This window comes from Lepidochelys kempii, chromosome 2, assembly GCF_965140265.1.
Source record: "Lepidochelys kempii isolate rLepKem1 chromosome 2, rLepKem1.hap2, whole genome shotgun sequence".
NCBI classification, from domain to species: domain Eukaryota; kingdom Metazoa; phylum Chordata; order Testudines; family Cheloniidae; genus Lepidochelys; species Lepidochelys kempii.
Window position 1 is genome coordinate 62,354,049 of NC_133257.1, and position 25,937 is coordinate 62,379,985.

The 25,937-nt window shown below is 41.6% G+C and overlaps 1 protein-coding gene and 1 long non-coding RNA gene across 4 annotated transcripts in view; one reads left to right on the top strand and one right to left on the bottom strand.

Annotated features, from left to right (window-relative positions):
• The window catches only part of DNAJC5B (DnaJ heat shock protein family (Hsp40) member C5 beta), a 93,032-nt gene that overhangs the window by 5,267 nt on the left and 61,828 nt on the right, over positions 1 to 25,937 (bottom strand). For both annotated transcript variants that reach the window (XM_073331019.1, XM_073331020.1), the window contains 2 exons: positions 10,361 to 10,574; positions 6,052 to 6,226 (listed from right to left, as the gene is read on the bottom strand). In XM_073331019.1, the coding sequence (XP_073187120.1) occupies positions 6,052 to 6,226; positions 10,361 to 10,574 (389 nt within the window). The remainder of the gene's footprint in view (positions 1 to 6,051; positions 6,227 to 10,360; positions 10,575 to 25,937) is intronic.
• Positions 15,222 to 23,733, top strand: LOC140905896 (uncharacterized). Of its 2 annotated transcripts, XR_012156976.1 has the most exons (4): positions 15,222 to 15,346; positions 16,767 to 17,231; positions 19,324 to 19,501; positions 23,230 to 23,733. It is a non-coding gene; the product is annotated as an uncharacterized lncRNA (long non-coding RNA). The 2 variants fall into 2 exon arrangements; XR_012156975.1 differs by lacking the exons at positions 15,222 to 15,346; positions 16,767 to 17,231 and adding an exon at positions 18,416 to 18,689.

The following is a 25,937-nucleotide window of genomic DNA, read 5'->3' on the forward strand; positions in this document are numbered from 1 at the left end:
CCCCTAACATTTACAATCTAAGTGCCTGATCCTGCAAATACTATTGGGTGTAATGATTACTACTGTGAGTTCTTTAGACTGACTATAATGAATACTACCATGATAATTAAGGCCCTACCAAATTCACGGACATGAAAAATGCGCCATGAAGTCTGGTCTCCCCCCATGAAATCTGGTTTTTCGTGTGCTTTTACCCTATACTATACCGATTTCACAGGGGAGACCAGACTTTCTCAAATTGGGGATCCTGACCCAAAAGGGAGTTGCGGGGGGGGTCACAAGGTTATTTTAGGGGGGATCATGGTATTGCCACCCTTACCTGTGCACAGCCTTCAGAGCTGGATGGCCGGAGAGTGGCAGCTGTTGGCTAGGCACCCAGCTTTGCAGGCAGTGCCCTGCCAGCAGCAGCACAAAGGGTGTCAATACCATACCATGAAATCCTTATTTCTGCACTGCTGCTGGTGGCGGTTCTGCCTTCAGAACTGAGGTCCCAGCCAGCAGCCGCCACTTTCCAGCTGCCCAGCTCTGAAGGAAGCATCGCAGCCTGCAGCAGCACAAAATTAACGGTAGGAGTACCACAACCCCCCTTATAATAACCTTGCGACATCCCCCCACCACACACAACTCCTTTTGGGTCAGGACCCCTACCATTACAACACGGTGAAATTTCAGATTAATCCGTAATGTTTTGTATATTGTCATTCAGTATAGATTCTGGTTTTTGCTTTCAAAATGCATCAGTAAAAAAGATGCCTATGTTTTCTTGTGAGAGTGGCTGTGATGGGGTAAAGCTAGGTCCTTGGAAAGCTGCAGTCAGCCCACAGATTGTTGTGTTCAGTTTCTACAGCATAGAAGGTTTAGCTGCCTCTTCTATGAATGTCCCTGGCACAGCTCCTCAAGCTGGTGCAGGGCTCAGGATCTGGCACTTAAAGGCAGGGCAATCTGAATATGATGCTTTTATGTCTTGATATAAGTACATGCCTCTAGAGTGGCTGTGAGGCTGGCAGACCAGGTGCCAACTCCTGCCAAGATCCTTAGGCCTCGACTGAACACTGGCCAATACATAGCTGGAAACCAGTCTGGCTCACCTGTATGTTAGTATTGTTAAAAGAGATGCTAAGTTTATAAGAATGTGTTTAGTGTTTAGACTTTATGAAATGCTTGGAGGATGCTGCATGTATTAATCTCACTTATAACATCTGTGCCCCATGTTATAAGGTGACAGTGTTTGCATTGTACTCTTCTGTAATTGTGTAAGTTCCACAGGAAAGAAGCTTTAGTTAATCTAAAATGCTGGCTTCCTACAGCAGACGTTAGGTCCTGCCCACCAAGAAGGCTCATTGAAACCAAATAAGGCTATTGTGAAACATCAAAGAACAAAGTCCTTCCTCCAGTCCTCCATGAAGAGGAGATGTGTGCATGAACTCATCCCATCAGCTTGAACTCTGGGAAGAGGGAGATAAAATTTTTGCTTCTTAGAGATTTTTATCTCTATGCCCCTTGGACTTTGGGAGGACAACATTTCTAAGCATGAGCAGTAAATGGGATGAATTATGGACACAAAACATAACATACAGGAATAACTCGACCAAGAGCAGACATCTAATTGCATGCCAGATGGCATCACGTCAGTGGCTGTGTAACTAGTTTGATTTTGTCAAGGTGAAAGGCAAGAGTGATTAGACTGCAAGCAGCTTCTCTGTATGGAAAATTCCATATTTCAAAACAAGGTCAAAAAGAGGCACTATTTCTCACTATTAGCACTTATACAAAGTTTACAAGTAATTACCTTTAAAAACATGACTCTGGTTTAGATTAGATTGGGAGTTCAAATTCATTTTTAAGGCCTTTTAGAAAAGCAAAATATTTTCTGGATTTTCATGTAGGTTGATAGGGTTTCGTGTGTGTGTGTGTGAGTTTTTAATTTTATGGGCAGTCATTTGCAACCAGAAACAGTACACTTCAAGGCTAGGAACACTCAATGACTACAAGAAAGGGGGATCCATGAGAAATGTACTACATTGTTTCAAACTAATCTGCAAACACTTCAGGAGGCTGGCAGCTTATCCAAATACTTTGCTGTCTGCACAACTCTAGGATTTATTATGGGTTTCATCAGAGTGGGAACCCGGGGTATAATAAGCTATACAAATATAGCCTTTTAACAGAGAGCTACAGAATGAAGGTGCAGCAGAATTCACAGCTGAAATTGTTTTCTATAGATAGCTCATGTTTGCTCTTCGCCTACATTGATATCATATGGAGTGCGGAGGAGACAATGATGTGCTAAATACTTATTGCTTATGAATCTGGAAAGTAGTTCAGCTCATTCCAGTTCTTTCCCCCCCCTTTTTTTGATTACATTTGCTGTAAAATTGAACACTGTTTGGAAATGTATCATTTTGTTCTGATGATGATAACCAACCAGGAAAAAACCCACTGACAAACAGTTGGAGAACATCACCACAGTCTGACATACCAAGTGCCTGACACCTTACTCACATGAGCAGTCCAACCTCAAACAGTGCCTCATTCAGCAGCAGGAGAATCGGTGGGAGGAATGACACTGACTCCAATGGGAGCAGAATCGGGCCCACTGACTTAAATGAAACTGTTTATGTGACGAGAACATTGTGTGACTGGGCTCCAGAGCAGGAGCATAGGTCCCAGTTTAACGGAAATAATTACTTCCTTCTCTTCTGCTGTGGATTTTCTCAGCGCATTTGAAACAGTGTGGTTACTGCATGCATTGCAATATACTTTTTATTTATTGTCTGATTCTGACTCTTAAAATATGTTGGTTTTAGGGCATAATGGTTACATAAAAAACATTTAGAAACTGGTCCAATGTTGTAATAATCTAGGCCCCAATCCTTCTCCCATTGATGTCAATAGCAGAACTATCATGGATTTCAGTGGACGCAGGATCGGGTCCCTAGTTATTAGAATTTCTGCTAGGGGAAAGAAATCATTCTCTTGAATATAATAAGAGTAAAGGGCAGGTCCTGCAAACCTTATTCATCAATAAATTTCTTTAGTTCTTTTGCTGAGACTACTCATAGGAGTAAAGGTTGCAAGATTCATCCTACAGGGCCAGGTGTTCAAAGTAGCTCAGCACTAGAGCGGTTTGAAAATTTTCCAACTGAATGTTTTGCCATCCGAAAATGCTGTTTTGTCAAAACCAAAACCTTCCGTGGGGACATGTCAATCAGAACAAAATTTCATTTTATTCCCACATTCTTAGAATGGAATGTTTTGATGTTTCATTTAGAAATTTATTGTATGTTATAAAAAAAACAACAAAAGATAAAGTCAAAATCCAAACAAATCATTTGATTTTATCAAAACTAAATGGTGGGACATTTCAAAATTTGACATTTTTGGAACACAAACAATTTTCAAAATCATGCAATTTCCTGTGACACAGTAATTCCAGTTCTCACACAGTTCTACTCAGCACCAAGCAGCTCCTATCGAGAGCAGCAGGAACTACTGGGTGTGGTGATAATCTGGCTGATAACGTGCACCTTACTCAGAGATTGATATCATGAAGTGAACTACAAAAGCAGTTTCTCCTCCCTTGGTGTTCACACCTCAACTGCTAGAAGAGGGCCTCATCCTCCCTGATTGAACTAACCTTGTTGTCCCTAGCCTGATTCTTGCTTGCATATTTATACCTGCCTCTGGAAATTTCCACTACATGCATCTGACGAAGTGGGTATTCACCCACGAAAGCTCATGCTCCAATACGTCTGTTAGTCTATAAGGTGCCACAGGACTCTTTGCCGCATTTACAAATCCAGACTAACACGGCTACCCCTCTGATGTATTTTTTGCATATTGAGCTCTTTGGAAAATAAATGACTTGTTATGTACAAAACACGACAATAAATTATTTAGTTAAACTTTGACTTTGGTTTGAGGATCTACATTTTGACCTTGTAGCAAAATTTTGAATAATGCTATTTATGCTGAGAACAGTGAGAGACAACGAGATTAATTACTAGAGAGAGTGATCCCACTGTGGGCAGGCGACCTATATGGAATTTGGCTCAAAATGTGGATTTCTCTTCCAAAGCAGCCTGCTGCAGGAGAATTTACATTTGTTTTCTGAATTACCTGGTGGAGCCTTTCTCTAGAAGCTATCTTACATAAAGCTATGGGGGTGCAGAAAAGTCAGAACCTGCCTATCTAGGACAATCAAGTTTGAATTGCCTGCTTGAAGAGGCAATGCTAGTACCAGCCTATGCCATTTTCATTCAGTTACATCTTTTCAACCAGCATTTATACAACTTGTGTGTGCAGCTTGTGTCTGTTATCATTGTTTTCTTTGAAGTGCAAATTTAAAGGAAGAGGCAGATGCTATTTGTGTTCAGCTGCAGAGGAAATGCATTCATTGTCCTGTCACATGGAAACCTTACTTTTGTTGTTGTTGTTGTTATTGCTTTGTTAATATAAAATAAAGGCAGTTCTGACTGAAATTATACTGTTGCTTTTGATTTATGAAAAGTGTAGCAAAAATGACAAGAGGGATAAGAGACCTGGAAAAGTTCTAGTTTATTTCAGGCCCTCCCTATGAAATCTGGATTTACAAAATCCAAATCTATGTTTTATTAATTTTTTTAAACTGGCAAATTAGTGAACATTCTGAATAAACGGGAAGTGGGTATCTCAGTAATGTCAGACATTGGTGTGATGGAGGAAAAGAAATGAATTGTTAAAGGATGGAAAGACCCCCTTGGGGGAGTGGCTGGGCCCAAATCTGGGATTTTGAAAGTTTGAGTTTTCTTTTGAAAGACTGTGCTGTAAATAAATAGGTCCCCAGGAAGGGGAATTTTTTGACTATCTGGCCTGTGCGGACTTTTTTCAGGGAGAATGAGTTAAGGAGAAATGGAGTCAGCGCTACTGCAGAGCCACAATTGGCCAGAAGGGAGTGCTACAGGGCAGGTGTGTGCTTTGACATGGTGGTTCTAGGTATAATGAAAATACTTTTATAACCTTTATCACAAAAGATCCAAAGCACTTTAAAGAATAAGCCTTGTCTTGCAGCCCTTTCTCAAGTGAGTAGACCCATCAAAGTCAATAGGACTGTTTGTATAAATAAAGGTTACACAATCAAGCCCACTGGCGTTCAGATAGCTCTGTGGGGGAAGGAAGCAGGTCAGGCACAGCACATGACGTAAGAATGACTAGGATATATAGGCCATTCACAATATAGCAAATCTCCTCTCCTACACACAGTGTCATGGGATCTTTAATGTCCATGTGTTTAATCAAATCCATTCTGAAGAAGAGCTCTATGTAAGCTTAGAAGCTTGTCTCTCTTACTAACAGAAGCGGGTCCAATCAAATTTATGACCTCACCCACCTTGTGTCTGCAATATGCTGGGACTGATACTTCTACAACACTTCTGCATAATCAAGACAATAATAGATACAAAGAAACTGTCATTTCTCTATGTAATATACAGTAGAAACTCAGAGTTATGAACACATTGGGAATGGAGGTTGTTCGTAACTCTGAAATGTTCATAACTCTGAACAAACTGTTATGGCTGTTCTTTCAAAAGCGTACAATTCAGTATTGATTTAATACAGCTTTGAAGCTTCACTATGCAGAAGAAAAATGCTGCTTTTGACCATCTTAATTTAAATGAAACAAGCACAGAAACAGTTTCTTTACCTTGTCAAATCTTTTTTTAAACTTTCCCTTTTTTTTAGTAGTTTACTTTTGACACAGTACTGTACTGCATTTGTTTTGTTGTCTCTGCAGCTTCCTGATTGCATATTTCTGGTTCCCAATGAAATGTGTGGTTGACCGATCAGTTCTTAACTCTGGCGTTCATAAGTCTGAGGTTCTACCGTACTGTGCTTCTGGCTTAGTTGCCGTATAGAAGATTTGTAGGACCAGATACTCTGCAGCTGTAAATCAGCATATCTCCATTGACGTCAGTGGAGCTACACCGGCTAACACCAGCAGAGGACCTGATCAATAGTTTCTTTAACAGTTTTGTATATTTTCACTCTATATTAAGTCTCTCCAATCCGTACCTTGTTCCATGTCTGTCTTGATCTGCTCTTCCAAATCCTCAGGAGACATGCAGAACTCATGTTCTTCCCCTCCGGGTGGCTTGGGTTTACACTGCCCACAACAGTAACTGAAACAGCAGCACAGGCAGCAGCAAAAGTAGCAGCCTGTCAAGAGGCCACAAACTGCAAACAGGGCCTAGATTAAACGGGGGAGAAACCCCTATTACCACATGAACTTCCTTTAATTAGTGACAGTTTTTAACAGACATAAGGCACGTAGTGTCAGATTTTCAAAAGAACTCAGGGCCAGATTTGCATGTGCTACTCCTGAGGGCATTCTGCCCACCATATTTTAAAATTCTGCACGCTTTATTTGTCAATAAATAAATGCAGAGGCTCCAACATTGCAGTGGGAAGCACAGGCCACTGCTTGTACGAAGGTAGGAAATCACCCTGCAGCCTCCCCAGCCCCACCCCTGGGACACGGACTCAGTGGTGAGGCTGCACCTGACCCTGACACAGCACAAGGTCTGGGCCTACCCCAGAAACACCCTGGGGCCCTGCCCCTCTGCACCAGGTGCACCAGATGTGGGGCAGGCAGTCAGGCTCAACCAGGCAGGATCCAAGTGTGAAAGGGCTGAGTGTGGGGACAATCTGGGCGCAGGCAGCTTCCCTTTGCTTCCCTGTCAGAAAGTCATTTTTCTGTGGGGAAGCGAAGAAATCTGCGGGGGACATGAATTCTGCACACACTCAGTGGTGCAGAATTCCCCCAGGAGTAAAGTGCTCCACACCCACAGTTGGAGCCAGATTGTCAAGAGTTTAGCTGCCATTCAAAAACCCAAATATGGGCCAGATTTTCAGAGCACTTGCCACCCCACCCACCCTTTGTCATTATGACATTTATGGCTAGATTTTCAAGTGTTCTGCATCCAACATGCACCCAATATGCTGGGCTCTTGCAAATCTAGCCCAAGTTGTGAGTGCTGAGTGAGGCCTTCCAGAAATTCCAAACATAGTGCAAAACCCCCAGCTCCCTTAAAAATGGCTCATTACAGTAGATCTCTGTGTAAATTCGTATTCACTTATAGAGTGTTGATAATAGCAAGTATATGAGAAAAAAGAAACAAAATAAGGAGTCCAAAGGCAGGAGTGGCTAAGATGAAACATTTAATTTTCCTCTCACACATACTGGGATAAATCAAGTGAAGTTACTTAGGTGTATGTAGAGGAGAATCAAGCCTCCTTGGTCAGTGCAGATCCTATGGACTTCAGGCACAAATCTGCTTTCATCAAGGAGGCTCAATTTAGTCCTTAGCTTATAGTTAAAAGGCCACTGTTGAGAATAATTTAACACATGTAGCTTAACTCAGGGAAAGTGCTCTCACCAATAGTTTAATGTATTCAAAATAAAATATATGGCTTGATAATAATAATAATTAATAATACAACAATATCCCCTCCCCCTCCCCACCCCCAAATCCATCGCAGGATTGTGACATGTGTAAGGATAGGTATCAGGTTAATAGTATGGAAGTGACTATGTGAATTAAATGATGCAATGTTAGCATGGGTGCAATTATGCTCCATTTGAAGTCAGTGGAATGATTCACATGTTTAAAGTTAACCATCTGAGCAAATGTTGAGGCTTAAGGCCAATGGTAATACCTGTATCAGGTTAAACCCACAAATACCTCCAGATGTTTTCAAAAGACTGGCCAGATTTATGCTGAGTTGAAGTTATTTCAAAATGCTGTGCCTTCTCTCACAGCAAACCTAGATTTTGTACTGGTTTAACTGTTTGGGTTAGGGTGTGACTTTTTACTGAAATAGATAAATTGGTACACACACTCCCAAGTGTGAATGCAGTTATACCCATATAAACATTCTTTAAAATGGTATAGATTATTTCCCTAAATTTATGGGTATAAGATGTCAGTATAAGCACCTTTATACTACTATAATTGTATCTACACTAGGGAGTTGTACCACTTTAACTATACTGATTTCAACTTGATGTAGTTAAAGTGGCACAATCACTGTGTACCTTAACGGAAAAAAGGGAATTATGAAATATTAGTTAAAGCTTTTTTCTGTGTAAAATGGCCTCACTTTCCCAGCTTGGTTAAGCCTTCAGCGAATTCTGGACTTAACTCAACAGTCATTTTTTGCTTTGCACTTCACCTTTAATTTTCATTTCATTACATTTAATGACTTGTGCCATCACTTAGTATCTTCTGGGATGGACACTGTGGCAATGAGTGGCAGTATAAGGCCCAAGATAGACTCATTCACTATAGGTCCTAGCTTATTGGGTATAAGAGATGGAAGAGGAAAGGTATGGCTAGGCATGTGGGGAAATGGCTGGACTCAACTTTAGAGGAGCCTTTGTTGACCTGCTTATACTCTGGAAATGGGAAAACTTTGTTTGGTTTAGTGGCGATGGAGAGACCACCCTGTGACAATCTGGGAGGGATGATACGTAAGTACCTCTGATTTTTGTGGTACATTTTTCATAGGAAGTTCTGCAATATGCAATTTAATGAATTTTACACAGGCTCCGTAACAAATCCTTCCATACCTCCAGAACATAGCACCCCAAAACAAACCCAGCAATTGCTCTCCCTGCTCTCATACAGGCTACAGGACTTCTCAGCTGCACCCTATGCTCTCCTCTGCTCTTCTTGTTGGTCACGGCTGCTGCTGCTGTTGGTGTCTCTGTTCCTATTCTCATACCCACATCCATTCCACATGCATATTCATGTAACCTGAGTCAAGGGAGTGGCTCATCTGATGCTGCTGCTAGAGGACTTATCAGTGTCTCTTTTCTTCTCTCCCTTCTTAGCCAATGACTCCCTGCACTCAGAGATGGAGACAAGGAGGCTGGAAAGAGGGTAGCTGAGAGCAAAGAGAAGGAAGATTGACACAGCAGGTGGTAGTAGTAGAAGCAATCAATAGTGAAGGAAGTCCAGGACACAGTAGGAGTCAGCAGCCACAGCCTGTGCAAATTTGCTGCCAGAGAAATAGGGGCCAACTGTAAAGTCTTGGGAGTTCAGGTGGAGATGTGGTCCAGGTCCATCTTCAGTTTTTGCTGGCGTGGATACAAATTTTGCCAATATGATTTTGAAAAAGTTGTCCATTAATTTGTATTTGAGCTGCTTCTATTCCCACCTGAAGTAGTGTATAAAGTATGCTTTCCCAGACACATGGAACTGACCTTGCACTAACCACTGTTGGAAACAGGATACTGAGCTAGATGGATGCCACTGTTCTGCTCCAGGATGGAGATGTCCATGTTCCTAAATCAGATCTGTCATTTCTCTTCTCATCACAGCGTATTTGGTTCACATAAAGATATTTTTTCTATTTATTCCAATGGACTCTTTGCTGCCCCAACATTTTGTTGCAGGAAATAGCAGTAAGAATAACATCTGAAGTGTGGGATTTTCCACATTTGTGATGTCATAGGCTTGTTACATTCACTGACACACTGATTGCAATGCTAGGGTTTGCAATATATACATAAATATCAAAAGATTACAGTTACATAATAAACCAAATGAACCGAGCTCTTATGTCATCAGAACCCTCACCAGGGGTTTTTCCTCATTCAATTTGCTGACTTGAGGTATCATGCTCTTCCTTTCCTGCTCTCTTCCTCCACTCCGCAGTTCTCACCTCTTCTTCCACTTCCTTTTCCCTGCCCCCTCACAATGTACCCAAAGTGTACGTATATGACACCATAATCACACACGGTGTTATGTATTATTATTGCTTACGTATGCTGTGTGCTACATATAGCAAAGAACATGGCTAAATTTGTACGGTAACTTATTAGCTGATTGTCACACAAGTAGGACTTCTCATTTTTGAGCAATGAGTCATTTTTATTTAGTCATTACTGAAAAGAAAATCAAAATTAACCTGGAGCTCCAGTTTCAAATATAATTTATGCCTCTAAGTGTTACCAGACATGAAGTGTATTTAATTATTTAGTAAATTAAAGGAAAAAGGAAAAATCCTTCATTAGCACTTTGCTGGAGAGGTGCTTAATTATATTTTTGCCAGTTTCTAATCATTCAAGACATGCCATCATTTAATTAAGCTGCTATGATTTAAGGCCCTGATCCTCAAAATTGTTCTGCATCGGGGAACCCCTAGTCCCATGCAGAGCCCTAGGGGCTCTCATGGGACTCCACATGAGTGTAAAGATCCAGTCACATGGAACACTTTGCAGGACCAGGACCAAACTAGGTTAGAAGACTGCATGATTTCCTAGCTTGCTCAGTACATTTTTAAAAAAAGAACAGAGCATTTTATTTTACCCACTCACCTTTGCCCACCAGCTTGAAAGCATGAAGTATGCATTAACATTTTCTTCTCCAAATTGTTCCGCCACATATAACCCTAATGATCCATACTTATCGTATATGTTTCTCTTGGACTGGTCAGTCAGTATCGCATGAGCATTGTTGATCTCTTTAAATGTTTCAGCAGCCTCTGGATTGTCGGGATTCTTGTCAGGATGATATTTCAGAGCCAATTTTCTTAAACATGAAAGAAAGAAAAAGAAAAGAGCGTTTGCTATAAATATTTACAAAATATTTTAGTTGATGCATTTTTGTTCTGAGGAGAAGGTCTGGCCTGAGTCTTGTTAGTTACAGCTTTACTGTAGCGGGAGCTAAATGTGAGGATGCCAGTGTAAGGCTCTACAGCAACTGATAATGGCTAATGGTGCAAAGATGACAGAAAGAGGAAGGTGTCTATGACCGATTTGAAAGAGGGCAGTAAGGTGAATAGGAGAGTTTTTGAAAGAAAAATAATAAATATTATCCTAAATAGGGATAAATATTAAATAAACATCCTTTCCTCAGTAGAGCTCATTCACATGGCTGTATTGACATTTGTAACACTTGGAGTTATTTTACCTTTAGGGTAAAATGCTGGTCCCATTGCAGTCAGTGGCAAAAGCCACAATGTATTAAATAGGGCCAGGATGTCACTCTTAAAATACACCTTACGGTTAATTCATAATGACATGGGCTTCTTACCTCTCAAACTTTTTGACTTTCCATCTGAGGAAAAGGGGCATAATTTTTCTTTAACTGTAGCGATTACAAGCCCAGTCTTGCTTCCACTGAAGTCAGAGGAAGTTTTGTGAGGCTCTTAAGTATCGCTCTAATGTGAGAGAAAAAAGAAGTCTTCCCTTAACATGAGACTGCTGTAGTTAAGGCTGAGTCTATGTTTTATATTTTATTTGAGCAGTGGGTTGGACTAGATGACCTCCTAAGGTGCCTTCCAACCCTGATATTCTATGATTCTACCTTGTCAGTTACAAAACCCTCTAGGCAGAAAATTGATACATGCTAAAAACACAGATGCTTATTCTTCTTTCCAAAAATGATTTTAATATGTCAGTTTTAAAGCAAATATATCAACTCGTTTATTCCCTCAAAATTACCTTCCTTAAAGGAAGGGAAATACTTTGGGATGATCTCATGGATCAATAGATACCTCAAGGTATTATATACAGCAGCTAGGTTTTCAGAAACCTTAACAATGGTAAAGTAAAAGAAATTCAGGCGCTCCAATAGAATGGGAGCATCCTTCTAAAGTACAGAATTGGAAAGCAACAGTGGTTTTGAACAGAGTCAGTTTCAAATGTCCTTTTGCTTTTGCCTGGAGCTTGGCAACCTTTGGACCTGATTCACCATTGCCTATACCATATGCAATCATAGAATCATAGAATATCAGGGTTGGAAGGGACCTCAGGAGGTCATCTAGTCCAACCCCCTGCTCAAAAGCAGGACCAATCCCCAATTAAATCATCCCAGCCAGGGCTTTGTCAAGCCTGACCTTAAAAACTTGTAAGGAAGGAGATTCCACCACCTCCCTAGGCAACGCATTCCAGTGTTTCACCACCCTCCTAGTGAAAAAGTTTTTCCTAATATCCAACCTAAACCTCCCCCACTGCAACTTGAGACCATTACTCCTTGTCCTGTCCTCTTCTACCACTGAGAATAGTCTAGAACCATCCTCTCTGGAACCACCTCTCAGGTAGTTGAAAGCAGCTATCAAATCCCCCCTCATTCTTCTCTTCTGCAGACTAAACAATCCCAGTTCCCTCAGCCTCTCCTCATAAGTCATGTGTTCCAGACCCCTAATCATTTTTGTTGCCCTTCACTGGACTCTTTCCAATTTATCCACATCCTTCTTGTAGTGTGGGGCCCAAAACTGGACACAGTACTCCAGATGAGGCCTCACCAATGTCGAATAGAGGGGGACGATCACATCCCTCGATCTGCTCGCTATGCCCCTACTTATACATCCCAAAATGCCACTGGCCTTCTTGGCAACAAGGGCACACTGTTGACTCATATCCAGCTTCTCGTCCACTGTCACCCCTAGGTCCTTTTCCGCAGAACTGCTGCCTAGCCATTCGGTCCCTAGTCTGTAGCTGTGCATTGGGTTCTTCCGTCCTAAGTGCAGGACCCTGCACTTATCCTTATTGAACCTCATCAGATTTCTTTTGGCCCAATCCTCCAATTTGTCTAGGTCCCTCTGTATCCTATCCCTGCCCTCCAGCGTATCTACCACTCCTCCCAGTTTAGTATCATCCGCAAATTTGCTGAGAGTGCAATCCACACCATCCTCCAGCTCATTTATGAAGATATTGAACAAAACCGGCCCCAGGACCGAGCCCTGGGGCACTCCACTTGACACCGGCTGCCAACTAGACATGGAGCCATTGATCACTACCCGTTGAGCCCGACAATCTAGCCAACTTTCTACCCACCTTATAGTGCATTCATCCAGCTTGTACTTCTTTAACTTGCTGACAAGAATACTGTGGGAGACCGTGTCAAAAGCTTTGCTAAAGTCAAGAAACAATACATCCACTGCTTTCCCTTCATCCACAGAACCAGTAATCTCATCATAGAAGGCGATTAGATTAGTCAGGCATGACCTTCCCTTGGTGAATCCATGCTGACTGTTCCTGATCACTTTCCTCTCCTCTAAGTGCTTCAGGATTGATTCTTTGAGGACCTGCTCCATGATTTTTCCGGGGACTGAAGTGAGGCTGACTGGCCTGTAGTTCCCAGGATCCTCCTTCTTCCCTTTTTTAAAGATTGGCACTACATTAGCCTTTTTCCAGTCATCCAGGACTTCCCCCATTCGCCACGAGTTTTCAAAGATAATGGCCAATGGCTCTGCAATCACAGCCGCCAGTTCCTTTAGCACTCTCGGATGCAATCTTTTACACTGGTGCAGACTGGGTGTAAAATGCTACTGTTTGGATCTGGTAGCATTTTACATCCACCTTGCTCTGATGTAAATGGCTAAAGGTGTAGAGCAATTGTGAATTGGGCCCTTTGTTTTTAAAATAATGAAATTGCAGGGGGTTGGTCTTTAAAGTGGACTGACCTAATTTGATGCTTTTAATAAAAACCCCAACAATTTTTGAAACTTCTGAAGCTCCAGATTGCTGTGAAGTAGCTACTAAACCTATGCTTCAGCTATTTCTCTTCATATAAGCTTTTACACAGTGTTACACTTTCCTTGTTCCCTTGAAATGGACTTAACACTGTTACTATGATCTCATGGGAAATGCAGTGTAAGTCTGGAGACAGTGTCTGATGTCAATACCAAATGAAATTAGATAAGTGCAAGTACTGAATACCATGTTACTATGTCTAGATAGAAGATGGTACATTCATAAAAATGTAAACACTATCCTTTCTAGTATATGATAGAGGTGGTAATAGGGTAACTGGGGTGTCCACATGTTTACAGCTCAACATGCGTGCACTGGGCCAGATTCTGATCTCATTTACACCAGTGAGAAATTCTGCAGAAATACCATTGACCACAATGATAGCATAGACAGGGCTCGGGCTTTTTTACAACTTTGTCATCTACTCATGATCACAGGCTGAATTACAGAAAGAACCACTGTCTTCTTATACTGAAGAAGGAATAACGAACACAGTTTTATTCCTAAATTTTCTCTCTGCTTCACTGTAGAATTAGCTAGAAACTTCCCCAGGCCTCTCAGTGGAAGATTCATGCACATGTAATTTTCTATATGTTTCTAACTATTCTGTTCAGGTTCTTATATTGTTCCTGTTATTGTATCCGATACCAGGACCTGAATGCAAAAAAACCTCAATTCTCCTTCAAGCTAGAATCAAATCAACAATCTAAGGCTTTCTACAGGAAGTACCTTTACAACGTTCCATGCATAATACCAGCTGTGCTAGCAAAGAGCTGAGCTAGTTACCTATCTTTCTTTAGGCAGTATTGTAGCTGGGTTGTCCCCTGGATATTAGAGAGACAAGGTGGGTGAGGTAACATCTATTATTAGACCAACTTCTGTTGGTGAAACAGAGAAGCTTTCGAGGTCTGGGCTGAAAAAGAGGTCTGTGTGAGCTTGAAAGCTTGCCTCTCTCAGCAACAGAAGTTGGTTCAATAAAAGATATTACCTCACCCATCTTGTCTCTCTAATAACTTTATTTATGTCACTGCTGGGACAGCACTTGGCTCTGTCTTTCTATTTCTACTGCACCCAACACCATGGTATTTAAATACCAGATATATTTCCAAACAGGAAGAATGCATAAAATATTTAAGCGAAGTATTTTTCTCTCACTTTGATGTCACTCTGACAGATACTAGAACCATATGCAGTATCTTTGGGGGACCATATTGTATTAAGTTTATGAATGGTTTAATGTATCACAGTGGGCCAGGGACTGTATGCAACTGCAGCGGGGGAGGATTACCACTGCTCCTCCAGGACCTAAAAATAGTGGGGGTGATTAAGGATGGTTGCTGAAACTGTAAACAACTCTAGAGAGTTATCTCCCTCTGGTGTGGTTTGCATGTACACGGTCAAGCTGGGTGTTCACAGACCAACAGACAAAGAAAGGGCTTTTGGTATAAAAAGGCTGTGTTTAAACTGACACCACACCTTTATGATTCAGAAAATGGAAAGGACATTTTGTCCACAGAGGGCCTCAACAATCTTTGCAGAAAAGTTGGAAGGACCTTGGCCTACCTCGGCCCCATAAGGCTGATGGGTGACCTCTGGTAACCTTTTAACATGTATATAGGAACTTTTATTGTATTTTTTGTACATTTTCTCTTTAATGCTTTTGTCCTAACAATAAATGTATTTTGCTTTGTGAAGACTGGTTGGTAACTGGTATACACTGTTGTAGTCCCTGGAGAAAACTTAACCACAGCTGCTGGACAGACTGGGGAAATGATGTCACAGTGAGCTGCAGAGAGACTGCAAACCTAACCCCCCAGCCTGGAGGTAAGGAGACATTAGTTTTTACCCAAGAGAGGGGATTACTAGGAAGCCTAAAACCTTTAAGTTGATGTCCTCAAAGAACACTGGAGCCTGGGGACTGTCAAAGGTGCAGTCAACCCTGAAACTGTGACTTCCAAGAGTTGCACTTCTAAAAGTTAACATGAGCTGGTTATATTTTTGAGGTACACAGCAGCTTCGGAGATGCTATAGAGAGATTTTAAGGAATTGGTGGGGAAAGAAGTGAGACCTACAGGGAGCTCTCCCCATGCCAAGATCATACTGCTGCAGAGCTCATACTGCACATACTGGTATCAAAGTTACTATATATATCAAGTCTGTTGACATGATAACTGGGTCCCATTCATGACTCAAGTAAAGGGGTTTCAGAGACCCCTTGTTTTGTTGTTTTGCTCGTGTTTATATCTGCTTTGTATTTTGGAAGACTGTACTCCCTTTTGAGGGACTGACACAAGTCGTTTCCTTAGTACAATTATTAAGTGACAGGAGGTGCCCTCTTGTGGTAATAAAAGTGATTTATGTCTTGTTAAATTACATGATTCTAATCTACAAACCAAGTTCAGTAAGGCAGGTACAGGGAGCTGTAAAATATACTCCCAGGGTATCCCATGAGCTTAGAAAGCCCCCTGCATCTAGGGTGACCAGATAGCAAGTGTGAAAAATCAGGACACTTGTCTTTCAGAGAGGTATATAATTGCCTGTATAAGACAAAGCTCCTAATATTGGGACATCTGGTCAGCCTAACTGTGCCAAAGGAGAGATGTCTCCATTAGAGTGCAGGCAGTGCTCCTCCCTCAATTTACACTGAGGCTGGAGTGCAGCTTTATTTTCCACAGGAGCTGCACTGTAAAGTCGCCATCGGGAGACAATACAGCCTATTTCCACTGGCCAGCCCTTGTTTTGGAGTACAGTTGCGGGCCTGGAGGCACTCTGTCACCTTTCATACTGACATAAGCCTGTGAACACACTTCTGCTGGCATTTATACCAGGGGGAATTTAGTGTTATACCTTTAACTTACTAACACCTCCTCTTGCATGCCTTAAATATATTTTTAAAATCATGCCTTTAATATCATTAATGTCTCATGTTTAATGGTATTTAGTAGACTATGCATCCTATACTTAAACATAGTATTAAATAATATTAAACACTGAAATATGTGTAGAACTGATAAATGAAATTGTTCATGAGTAAAGTTTTATGAATGCCCTTGTAAGTTTCACTTTCAATCCAATTGCTGCTTAGATCACTGAAACTTGCACTATTTCAACATTGTAACTTCTGCTCACTGTTTGCCGTTCATTATACTTGTCCATATTGTAACTCAAACTCATTTTAAAAAGCTCAATCCATTTTGTAAAAGCCTGCTGCAACCTTCATTTTGCAAAAACCTTATTCCTTTAGTTTAGATGTTTGAATGAGGTATGGATGGATGAGGGAATCAACCTCCAGCCTCAACCCGTCCTAATGAAATAAAGTGTAAACACCAACAGCTGAAGATGCAGACAACAACCCTGACAAAGCAAGAAGAGTCCACCCGGAAAAGAAAAGAACAAGGGTACAACTGAAGGAACATCAAAGCCAGGTCCCAGGCTGAAAGTCATGTCTGCAATTGACGGATGATCAATCACACTGAACCCAGAGGCAGCATGACACAGCAAGTCCTATAGACTCTGGATTCAAACGAAAGCCTACAGAAAGGATGGATGAGATGGAAGACTTTGGAGGGTAACATTCTGCTGCCAACATGGAAGGGCATTGGTGCATGCCCAACAGAGACCCAGCTCTTCCTTGTGCCCGGCTTTCCTGGCCAGTTAGCCGCCACAAGCTACAAACCCAAGCCACGAACTCAAGCTACATTTAGGACAGGTAACTATACAGCAGCTGCAGAACATTTGGGTGTGTGTGTGTGTGTGTGTGTGTGTGTGTATAAGTATTAGGTATTAGCTAGTGGTTATAGATCAAATTGTGTTATAATAAACGTGACGTCTTGTCTTGTCCCCTGAAATGATCCTGTGTGGTTTTGTCTGCATAACATATGTAGACTGAATAAACAGGCTGACTTTACATGTCTAACGACATTCCGTGGTGTCTAAGAACTTAGGTTGCATATGGGATCTGGTCTTTTTTATTAAGTGGTGGAAAAAGGCCCAGGCTATTAAGATTAATATTGATTGAGGTAATTCTTGGAAATTGATGGCTGGTTAGAAGAATAACACTAAACACTTTATTGGCTTCCATGGTTTTTGCACTAATATATCTGTAGACATTTCCGGCCTCCCTGTACTCCTTAAGCAAAATTATACAAATTAAGGGCTGAGTCCCGGAGCCCTTATTTGGAAAAAATTTCTTCTGACTTCAGAGGGATGAAGGATTCTCCTTTCACTACCTCCCTCTGCCTTCCATATCAGCACAGACTCAGACAGATTTTGACTCTTGATTTAAATAAAATGTATTCACTGCAATTAATTTACTAGTGCAGATGGATGGTCAAATAGCTACTTTGCCTAAATGCTGATAACTTATTTCCTAGTCTAAGACAACTATTTACTTTGCAGTTCACTAAACATAAAACAGTCACATTACATGGGCCTTTCAAAAGAGACGTTCAGAGTAGACAAGCACAAAACCTAAAATCTGTGGATAGATTACATCGCCCAAGATGCACCATGGCTCGGGACTCCTATAATGTACCCCTATTATTTAGTGTTCAGGAGCTATGAGAAGGAAAGAATGGGTTTGCATTTAGAACTGCTGAGAAAATAGGATATATTTCCACAAAATTTTCAACTTTTCTACAAAACATTTTGACTAAAACCTGAAATAATTCAATTTAAAATGTCACTGCAGTGTTAATAGGAGTTATAGTCCTGGGTGCCCTATGCTCCCATTCTCCACTAGGGACTGAGATCTCTGGCCAGACTACATCTCCCATGATGCATGTTGGCCTGGTACTCTTGTGATGCATCCTCTTCCCACCCCTCCAGAGAGGACAGAAAGTGATGCATTGTGGAGTGTGGCTGTCTCCCAGTGAGTCCATCTTTTAGAGGAGAACAGGAGCAAAAGGCACCAAGACTACAACTCCCCTGAGGCAGAGCTGAACCATTTTGAATTGAAATATTTTGGTTTTCGGCATTGTAAGGAAACATTGAAATTTTCCACACTCTTGCAGTGCATTTTGCTTTGTGGAAAATTTTTGTATAAAATGCAGTTTTGATCAGCCCTGCTTTTGTTGCTTTGTCGTTGAAATAGCGATGCACGTGGAAAGTGTGATTGTGCTGGAGTACCTGCCTTTTACTCCTTCAGAGCTGCAACCCATGAATATAGGTAGGAAGCCCAGAGAAGAAGGGGTCTCCTTACACCCTCTAATTAACCTGTACAGACACACAGGAAGGGTTACAATCTGGGCTTTATTACTTATGTGGTCATAGGCACCGGGGCTGGCGCACCCACAGGGAAAAATTGGTGGGTGCTCTACACCCACCAGCAGCCAAGCTCCCCACCCCACCACCCCACCCCAGCTCACCGCACCTTTGCCTCCTCCCCTGAGTGTGTCACGTTCCCGCTCCTCCTCCCAGTGCTTGCCGCCATGAAACAGCTGTTTTGCAGCATAACAAGCTCTGGAAGGGAGTGGGGAGGAGCAGGAATGTGGCGCACTCAGGGGAGGAGGCAGGGAAGAGACGGGGATTTGGAGAAGGGGTTGGAATGGGGGCTGGGCAGGGACGGGAGGAGGTGGGGCAGGGGTGGAGTCGGGGTGCAGCTGGGGGAAAGGGGGGGCGAGCACCCACCAGCGCCAGCAGAAGTTGGTGCCTATGTATGTGATAGCTACTGAAGGACCAGAATCTAAAAATATTGAAAAACTTGGTGAAAAACTCTTTCCAAGATCTTAGTGTGAATTTCCATGTCACCAAGAGTATGAATGGGCATTGGGATTAATCTGTCTTCTCATCCCTGACTGTAGGTCAAGGTAGAGTTACATTGGCAGGACCATGTGCAGAAGTTTTCCCAGCCAATGTCTGTGCTGTAACTGTCCCGTAGATAATCAGAAGGAGATCTCAATATTCAGGGCTATCAATTTGGCTCCTTTCACCAATATCATATTTCTTCACAATTAAGAAGAAAACACCCTGGAAAATAAGGTAACCACTAACCACAAGTGATTTCATAGCCGTTATGGAAGCCAAGCCTCAATGTCTGTTTTAAATGAAATACCCCATGATTTGTTTTAAAAAATATTTGTTTTAGTGTCTACCCTAGACCCCAGAAATATAAACAAGTTCTTTTTAATTAGAAACCTTTCTAACTCTTTATTTCCCTGGTAAATTAGCTGTTGCTAAATTGCAAAGAAAATCATGGAGCGGTACCTATGTCATGTTTATTAAAATGAAATTTTCCCCTAGGCGGTGTCATTATGGTGAATACCAATTTAATTAATAATGGGAAGAAACTTACAATCAGGTATTGCTGGTTTTTTACACCGCACTGAAGACTAGTTCAACAGCAGGTTTTTGGACTCATGAAACAAATTAGCATAAGATAAGTTTAATTAAAAGAAATCTAAGAGCCTGACTCATCATTTTATCTTGCAAGTATTTACAACTATTCCATTAAATGTGAATCCCTCTGACATTTCCACTTTATTCAGAAGCAGTCTCTGTTTTCCTGTAATTACTAATAAAGATGGGTAAAGCACCACTGTCAGTTTTACCATCCTTATTTATGTTCAGTGCAAAATAAAATCCACCTCACTTTGCATTCTTCCATGACAACTCTCCCCTTCTGGGACTAAAGAATGTTTCCTTTCCAGAAAGTTAAATGTAAAAACAACAACAACATGAGGTTTGCTATACAAGTCATTTGATGACTTCTGGGGCCAAAATGTATTATGTCAAATGTATATAATAAATTACATTAATTACATAAGCAGTTATGACATCAATGGGAGTACATGGGGTATAAGTCAGCACTGAATTTGACCTTATAGGTCTGTTCACCCAGGATGTCAAAAGTCTAAGCTGTGGACATTCTCATCCTTCCCCCACACTGGTCCCCCCTCCGTGAATATTTTAGAAGAGTAAAAATGGGATAGAGACTTCATTCATGCACAGTGACATCTTTATTTTGTCCAGCTGAAGGCTACCACAGCTAAACCCTGATCTAGAATTGACTCTCTGCATGTGTGCAGGTGTCTCCTCATGTGGAGTTAATTGGAGGATCAGGCCCTAATTTGTATAAAATAAAGAAAGTGCAGCTAACTCTATTGATTACATATGGAGGTTGGTGTGGATGCTAATGGTGTAGGGTTGTGTGTTACTGCTTATAGTGATGATGTGGGATTGGTGTGCAGGTTTGGGGTGTGAGTGGGATTGGGGTGTGAGTGGAATCTGAAAGCATGTATGTGGTGTACACATCCAGGAAGAATAGTGGAAAGAGACAGAGTGGCAGGGGGTGAGAAGAAATTAAATGGGGGCCTCACTTCAACTTTTTGCTTGGAGACCCTTTCAAAAATTGTCACCTCTCTGAGTAGCAAGAGTAGATGGGAGTGTTAAACATCACATGATAGGCCAGTGATGGGATACTCAGCATAAGGGAGAAGATGGCCATGTGTTACCAGCAAAAATGAGACTGAATCATATTGTCACATGTGAGAGACTAAAAGTAGCTGACTATAGCAGGTATGATGTGTTGACTAATATATGCGGGCTACATATAATATATAATATAGAGTTGTTTGTCCACTCTGACCCCATAATCCTTTTCAGGGTCGCTGCTTTCCAGCATGTAGGTCTGGCCTGCCTTCTCTGTTCCTGTTGGTATGACCTTGTACTCTGTTATATTAAAACATATTTTGTTTGAACAGGTCCAGTTTACCACACTTCATATGACTGCCTTATCTTCGTCATTAGTTTCCACTTTGCTAGTCTTTGCATCATCTGCACATTTTACCAGCAGGGATTTTATATTTATTTTCAGATCACTGATAAAATGTGAAATAGTATCAGACCTAGAACTGATCCCTGCAGAAACACTAGCATTCAGTGATTTCCCATTGACAACTACTTTTTGAAATCTGTCAGTTACCCAGCTCTTAATCCATTTAATGTGTGTTTCATTGATATTTTTAGGACTAAATTTGTAATGAGAATGTCATGCACCACTAAGTCAAATGCCTTAAAAAAGTCACTTTACAACCACAGTAATATATTGCATCATGTACATTGTTGTTCAGTAAAAGGTCTACCAGATGAGTGATGGTAAAATATCTTTGACTTTGTACATACTATTCTTATGCAATGAATATGGCTTATTATTTCTTACTATTTAATTAAGACACATCCCAGTTTTATTGGTCTAGAACAGTCTGAGATGAGTCTTCTTAATTCTTGACTTTTTCCCGCAAGACAAACCTATAACCCTAATAAGAAAAGGAAGACTTGTGGCACCTTAGAGACTAACAAATTTATTTGAACATAAGCTTTCGTGTAGCTCACGGAAGCTTATGCTCAACTAAATTTGTTAGTCTCTAAGGTGCTACAAGTCCTCCTTTTCTTTTTGCGAATACAGACTAACATGGCTGCTACTCCATAACCCTAATGCAATCTGGAATTTTAATGGTTCTTATGAAACCAAAATTCGCATTAGTGTGGTATCTGAGTCATGGTAGCATAAGCCAGGTTCCTCTTTTCAAAGCACAAAGAAGGTGTAAAGGGTTTTTGAAACAATTTGTTTTTATGAGGCATCTGACATACAGTGACAATAGTTACACAAGCTCTAGTGAAGTGGTCTGAAAAACTGTGAGTAAAGTGCCTTGCAGTTTCATTACATTTCACAGGTTTTTAACGTAACAATGTTGTGATGGCTTTATTCCACATCCCTGAGTACAAGAATGATATTCTCGGTGGGCTCTCAGCCTGATTAAATATTTTGAATAACTAACAGAATACTAATGTGTCAGTTAGATGGATCTGAATGCCTTCTGCAGCATTTTATTACCCTAATCAGCAGAGAAAAAATGTGGGGAATATTAATAAAAACCTAAGTGTAACATACTGATTGTTGCATGAAAATGCTGTAGATTTTGTGTTTAAATAAACTTTATATAAGCCATGCTTAGAAGATACGTATTTTTCTGTTAATAAAACAAATCCCAGATAATAAAACAATTACACAAATTATATTTCATTAATAGAAATGAATGTAAATTACAAATGGCATTTTAATTATAATTTTGATAGAAGTCAGTGGAGGGGACTTGTGGAAGGGCTTTGCTTTTTGCAGACCAGATGGGCGACTGCCATGCAATTTCCCCCTAGTTTTTTCTGGTTTCACAGATATTCATTATTATGTATAATGATCTGGACCCTGTAATTAAACTAACAACCTTATCCACCATATGTGAATCATTCCTTGCCTGCGGGGGAAAAAACACTTTGGAGACCAGAGTTCCTACCCAAGGAGTTTATTCAGCTTTGTACCCTCAGGACGAAAGGCTTCCACTCAGCTTTGGAATTAATATGGTTGTGACGCATGGCTAGAAAGGGTTAAACATCCTGCAAAATAAGTAACCCACAAAAGACACGTGGGGAGATAATGTTAGTGTTTTTGTGTATTTACATATGTATGAGTAAGGTGGACAATGTAATCAACTGTCCCTGCCTATGCTGTATTCTAATAATTCAGAGGTCAAAAGAACATCCTATCATGTAAATAAATTGTAAACACGAGATATCTCAGTATTCATCTCTCTTTGAAATGTACTGTGAATGGTAGAGGAACAAGCAAATGACCTTATGTTAATTTGCATAGCTAAGTTCTGGTGATGGGCCTCCTTCAAGGTCATCCTATTAACTACCTTTTGTTCCCCAAGGAATTCCAACTTGTCAGAAGACATGAAATTGTATAAAAGATCCTTGGGTCCTGATTCTGTCATCTCAGATCTGCTTAGATTTCATCAGGGGAAGTTTGAGTCGCAAGACTGAGGTCCCAGTTATGCTGGTACACTCTGAATATGAGATTTGGACATTGGACTATGACCTATGAACTGAATTCTAAAGGAACTCTTTGCAACTTTGAAGCTCACCATCTCTGCTATGAATCTGAACCTTAATAAATTGAACTCATGTCTGTATGTGTATTGATATTTTAACCATACTCTCTCTTTTGTGTTTTAATACATTTTAGTTTAGTTAATAAGAATTGCCTGTAGCGTGTATTTGGGTAAGATCTCAAACATTCATTAACCTGGGAGGTAATGTGTCCAATCCTTTGGGATTGGTAGAAACTTTTCTTTTATATGATGAAATAAGATTTACAGAAATTTTCATCATATTTGAGGTGGGTACCTGGATGGAGGCCTGAGGCTGGATCACTTTAAGAGAACTGTGTTGTTTGGACTTCTGAGTAACCAGTAAGGTAATAAAGAAGCTGTTTTATGCTGTCTTGGTAAATCTAAGTGATGGAATATCCACCAGCTTTATGGGGATTGTCTGCCCCATTCTTTGCAGTTCACCCTAATTGAGTCACCACAGCTGGCTCCACACTAGGACCCCAATCACAATGTTTTTTGGCCCCATAAACCACACAGATCTTAGATTTGCCAAGTCTAGAACCATCCATGTAGGGACTATGGGTGAAATCCTGGCCTCACTGAAGTCAATGGGAGTTTTGCCATTGACTTAATGGAATCAGGATTTCACCCTTTTGTGTCTCCACACCCAGTGTCCATGACACTTTTAGTAACCATATTGCCCGTGTTTTTCTGCTACTCACAACTCCCAAATCCCCACAGGGTCACACAGGGTGTTCCAGTGCGTGTTGACCCACATCATATAATATAGTATTGATTTGGGTCATCACTATCAAATGCATAGATTCACTGTGTGGTGAGACAGATGGATTCACAGATACTTATCCCATGTCCCACCCCACTCAAACACACAATGCAAAAACCAATGCAGTAATGTTTGCCTGAAGCTGATAAATATTTGTAAATGCCCGGGAGCCCCAGTGCACCCTGCAGGGCAGAAGCCCGGAATCCTGGCATGCCCCCTGGGGCAGAAGCCCCAGCGTTCTGGGAAATACTCGGGGAGAAATTAAGCCCTGATGGTAAGGAAATGTAGAGGGAAGAGTAAAGGAAACACACACAAAAGGAAAAGAGAGAGAAAGAGAGACAAGCAGATGGGGAAAGAAGAGAAACAAGAAGTGACAGTGGTGACCCTAAAGGTGAGGGTAGTTTTTCACTGAGTGATGTGGAGACAATAAAGTACTGAACAAATAATAAAAATGATGATAACTGATGTAAGCGGAGTCGGGATGAGCTCCACCCTGACATCTGGTGGCGAGGTGTGGCAAGTTGTGGAGAAGAACTTCAGGGGCTGATCTCATTTGCATAGGCACACCCAGCCCGCCTAGAATGAGGCCATAACTGCCCAAATGGTCACTTTGGCTGTTGTGGGATCCCCAGTGTCTCTGTTATTGGGGCGGGAAGAATAAATTGTTATTACCCTGATTATGGGAACTGTGCTTGGAACTGTACTTGGCCTTTTGTTATGATGGAGGACTCACCATCAACTAAGTAGCCCACTCGCTAGGCAAGGGACATGGGTTACAAAACTCTGTGAATTGAGAGAGGCTTGAGACAGGTATTAGTACCTGGTGGTGTGGGCCCCTTTGTGAGGGCCTGAAATACCAATTGCACCTCTGTCTCTCTTCACTGTGGAATGTCAGAGCTAACTTTGGGTCTATTAAGAGTCTTGCTACAGCTACTGTGCTGAATTCACTTTGGCTTTATGGTGCACCAGCACTGAGGCTCCCACTACTATGAGCTGAAATCACTGAGAGCTGGAATCACTGAGCACTGTGTCAAGTAGTGGGGAGCCAGAAGATCTAGAGTGCAGTGGTGCTCTTCGTGGATAGGCTGGCGGAGTGTTCGTGAGATGGTGAGGTGAGCTATGCAGAGCGGAGCCGTTCGTGAGACAGCGGAGCGTTTGTGAGATGGCGAGGCGAGCTGAGCAGAGCTGTTCGTGAGACGGCGGAGTGGAGCGTTCGTGAGACGGCGAGCTGTGCAGAGCGGAGCCGGTTGTGGTGGAGTGGACCCGTTCGTGAAACAGCGGAGCGGAGCAGAGCCCTGTGGGGCAGTCAGCTTCAGGACACGTAAGGTGCCCCTTACCTCTTTCCCCCACACACAGGCACATTTTAGCCAGACTGGGGAGTAACACTATGCAGATGAACTTTTGAACTCTGGGGCTGGACTTTTTGGACTTTGGGTGATTTGTGGATTGCTGGACTCAAGAGACATTTGGGTTCTGGGACTGAAGACCCCGAGGGAAAGGATGTGGCCCAATTTGCTGGGGTGGGTCTTTGCTCATGGTTTGGTTAATGAACACTAGTTGTGGTGTTTCCCCAATTTAATGCTGATGTCGTTTACCTCATGTTATTAAAGATGCTCTGCTACACCGAAACTCTGTGCTTGCGAGAGGGGAAGTATTGCCTCTTTGAGGCACCCAGGGGTTTGTGTAAGATTTTCCCAGGTCACTGGGTGGGGGCTCGAGCCAGTTTTGCATTTGCTTTGATGAG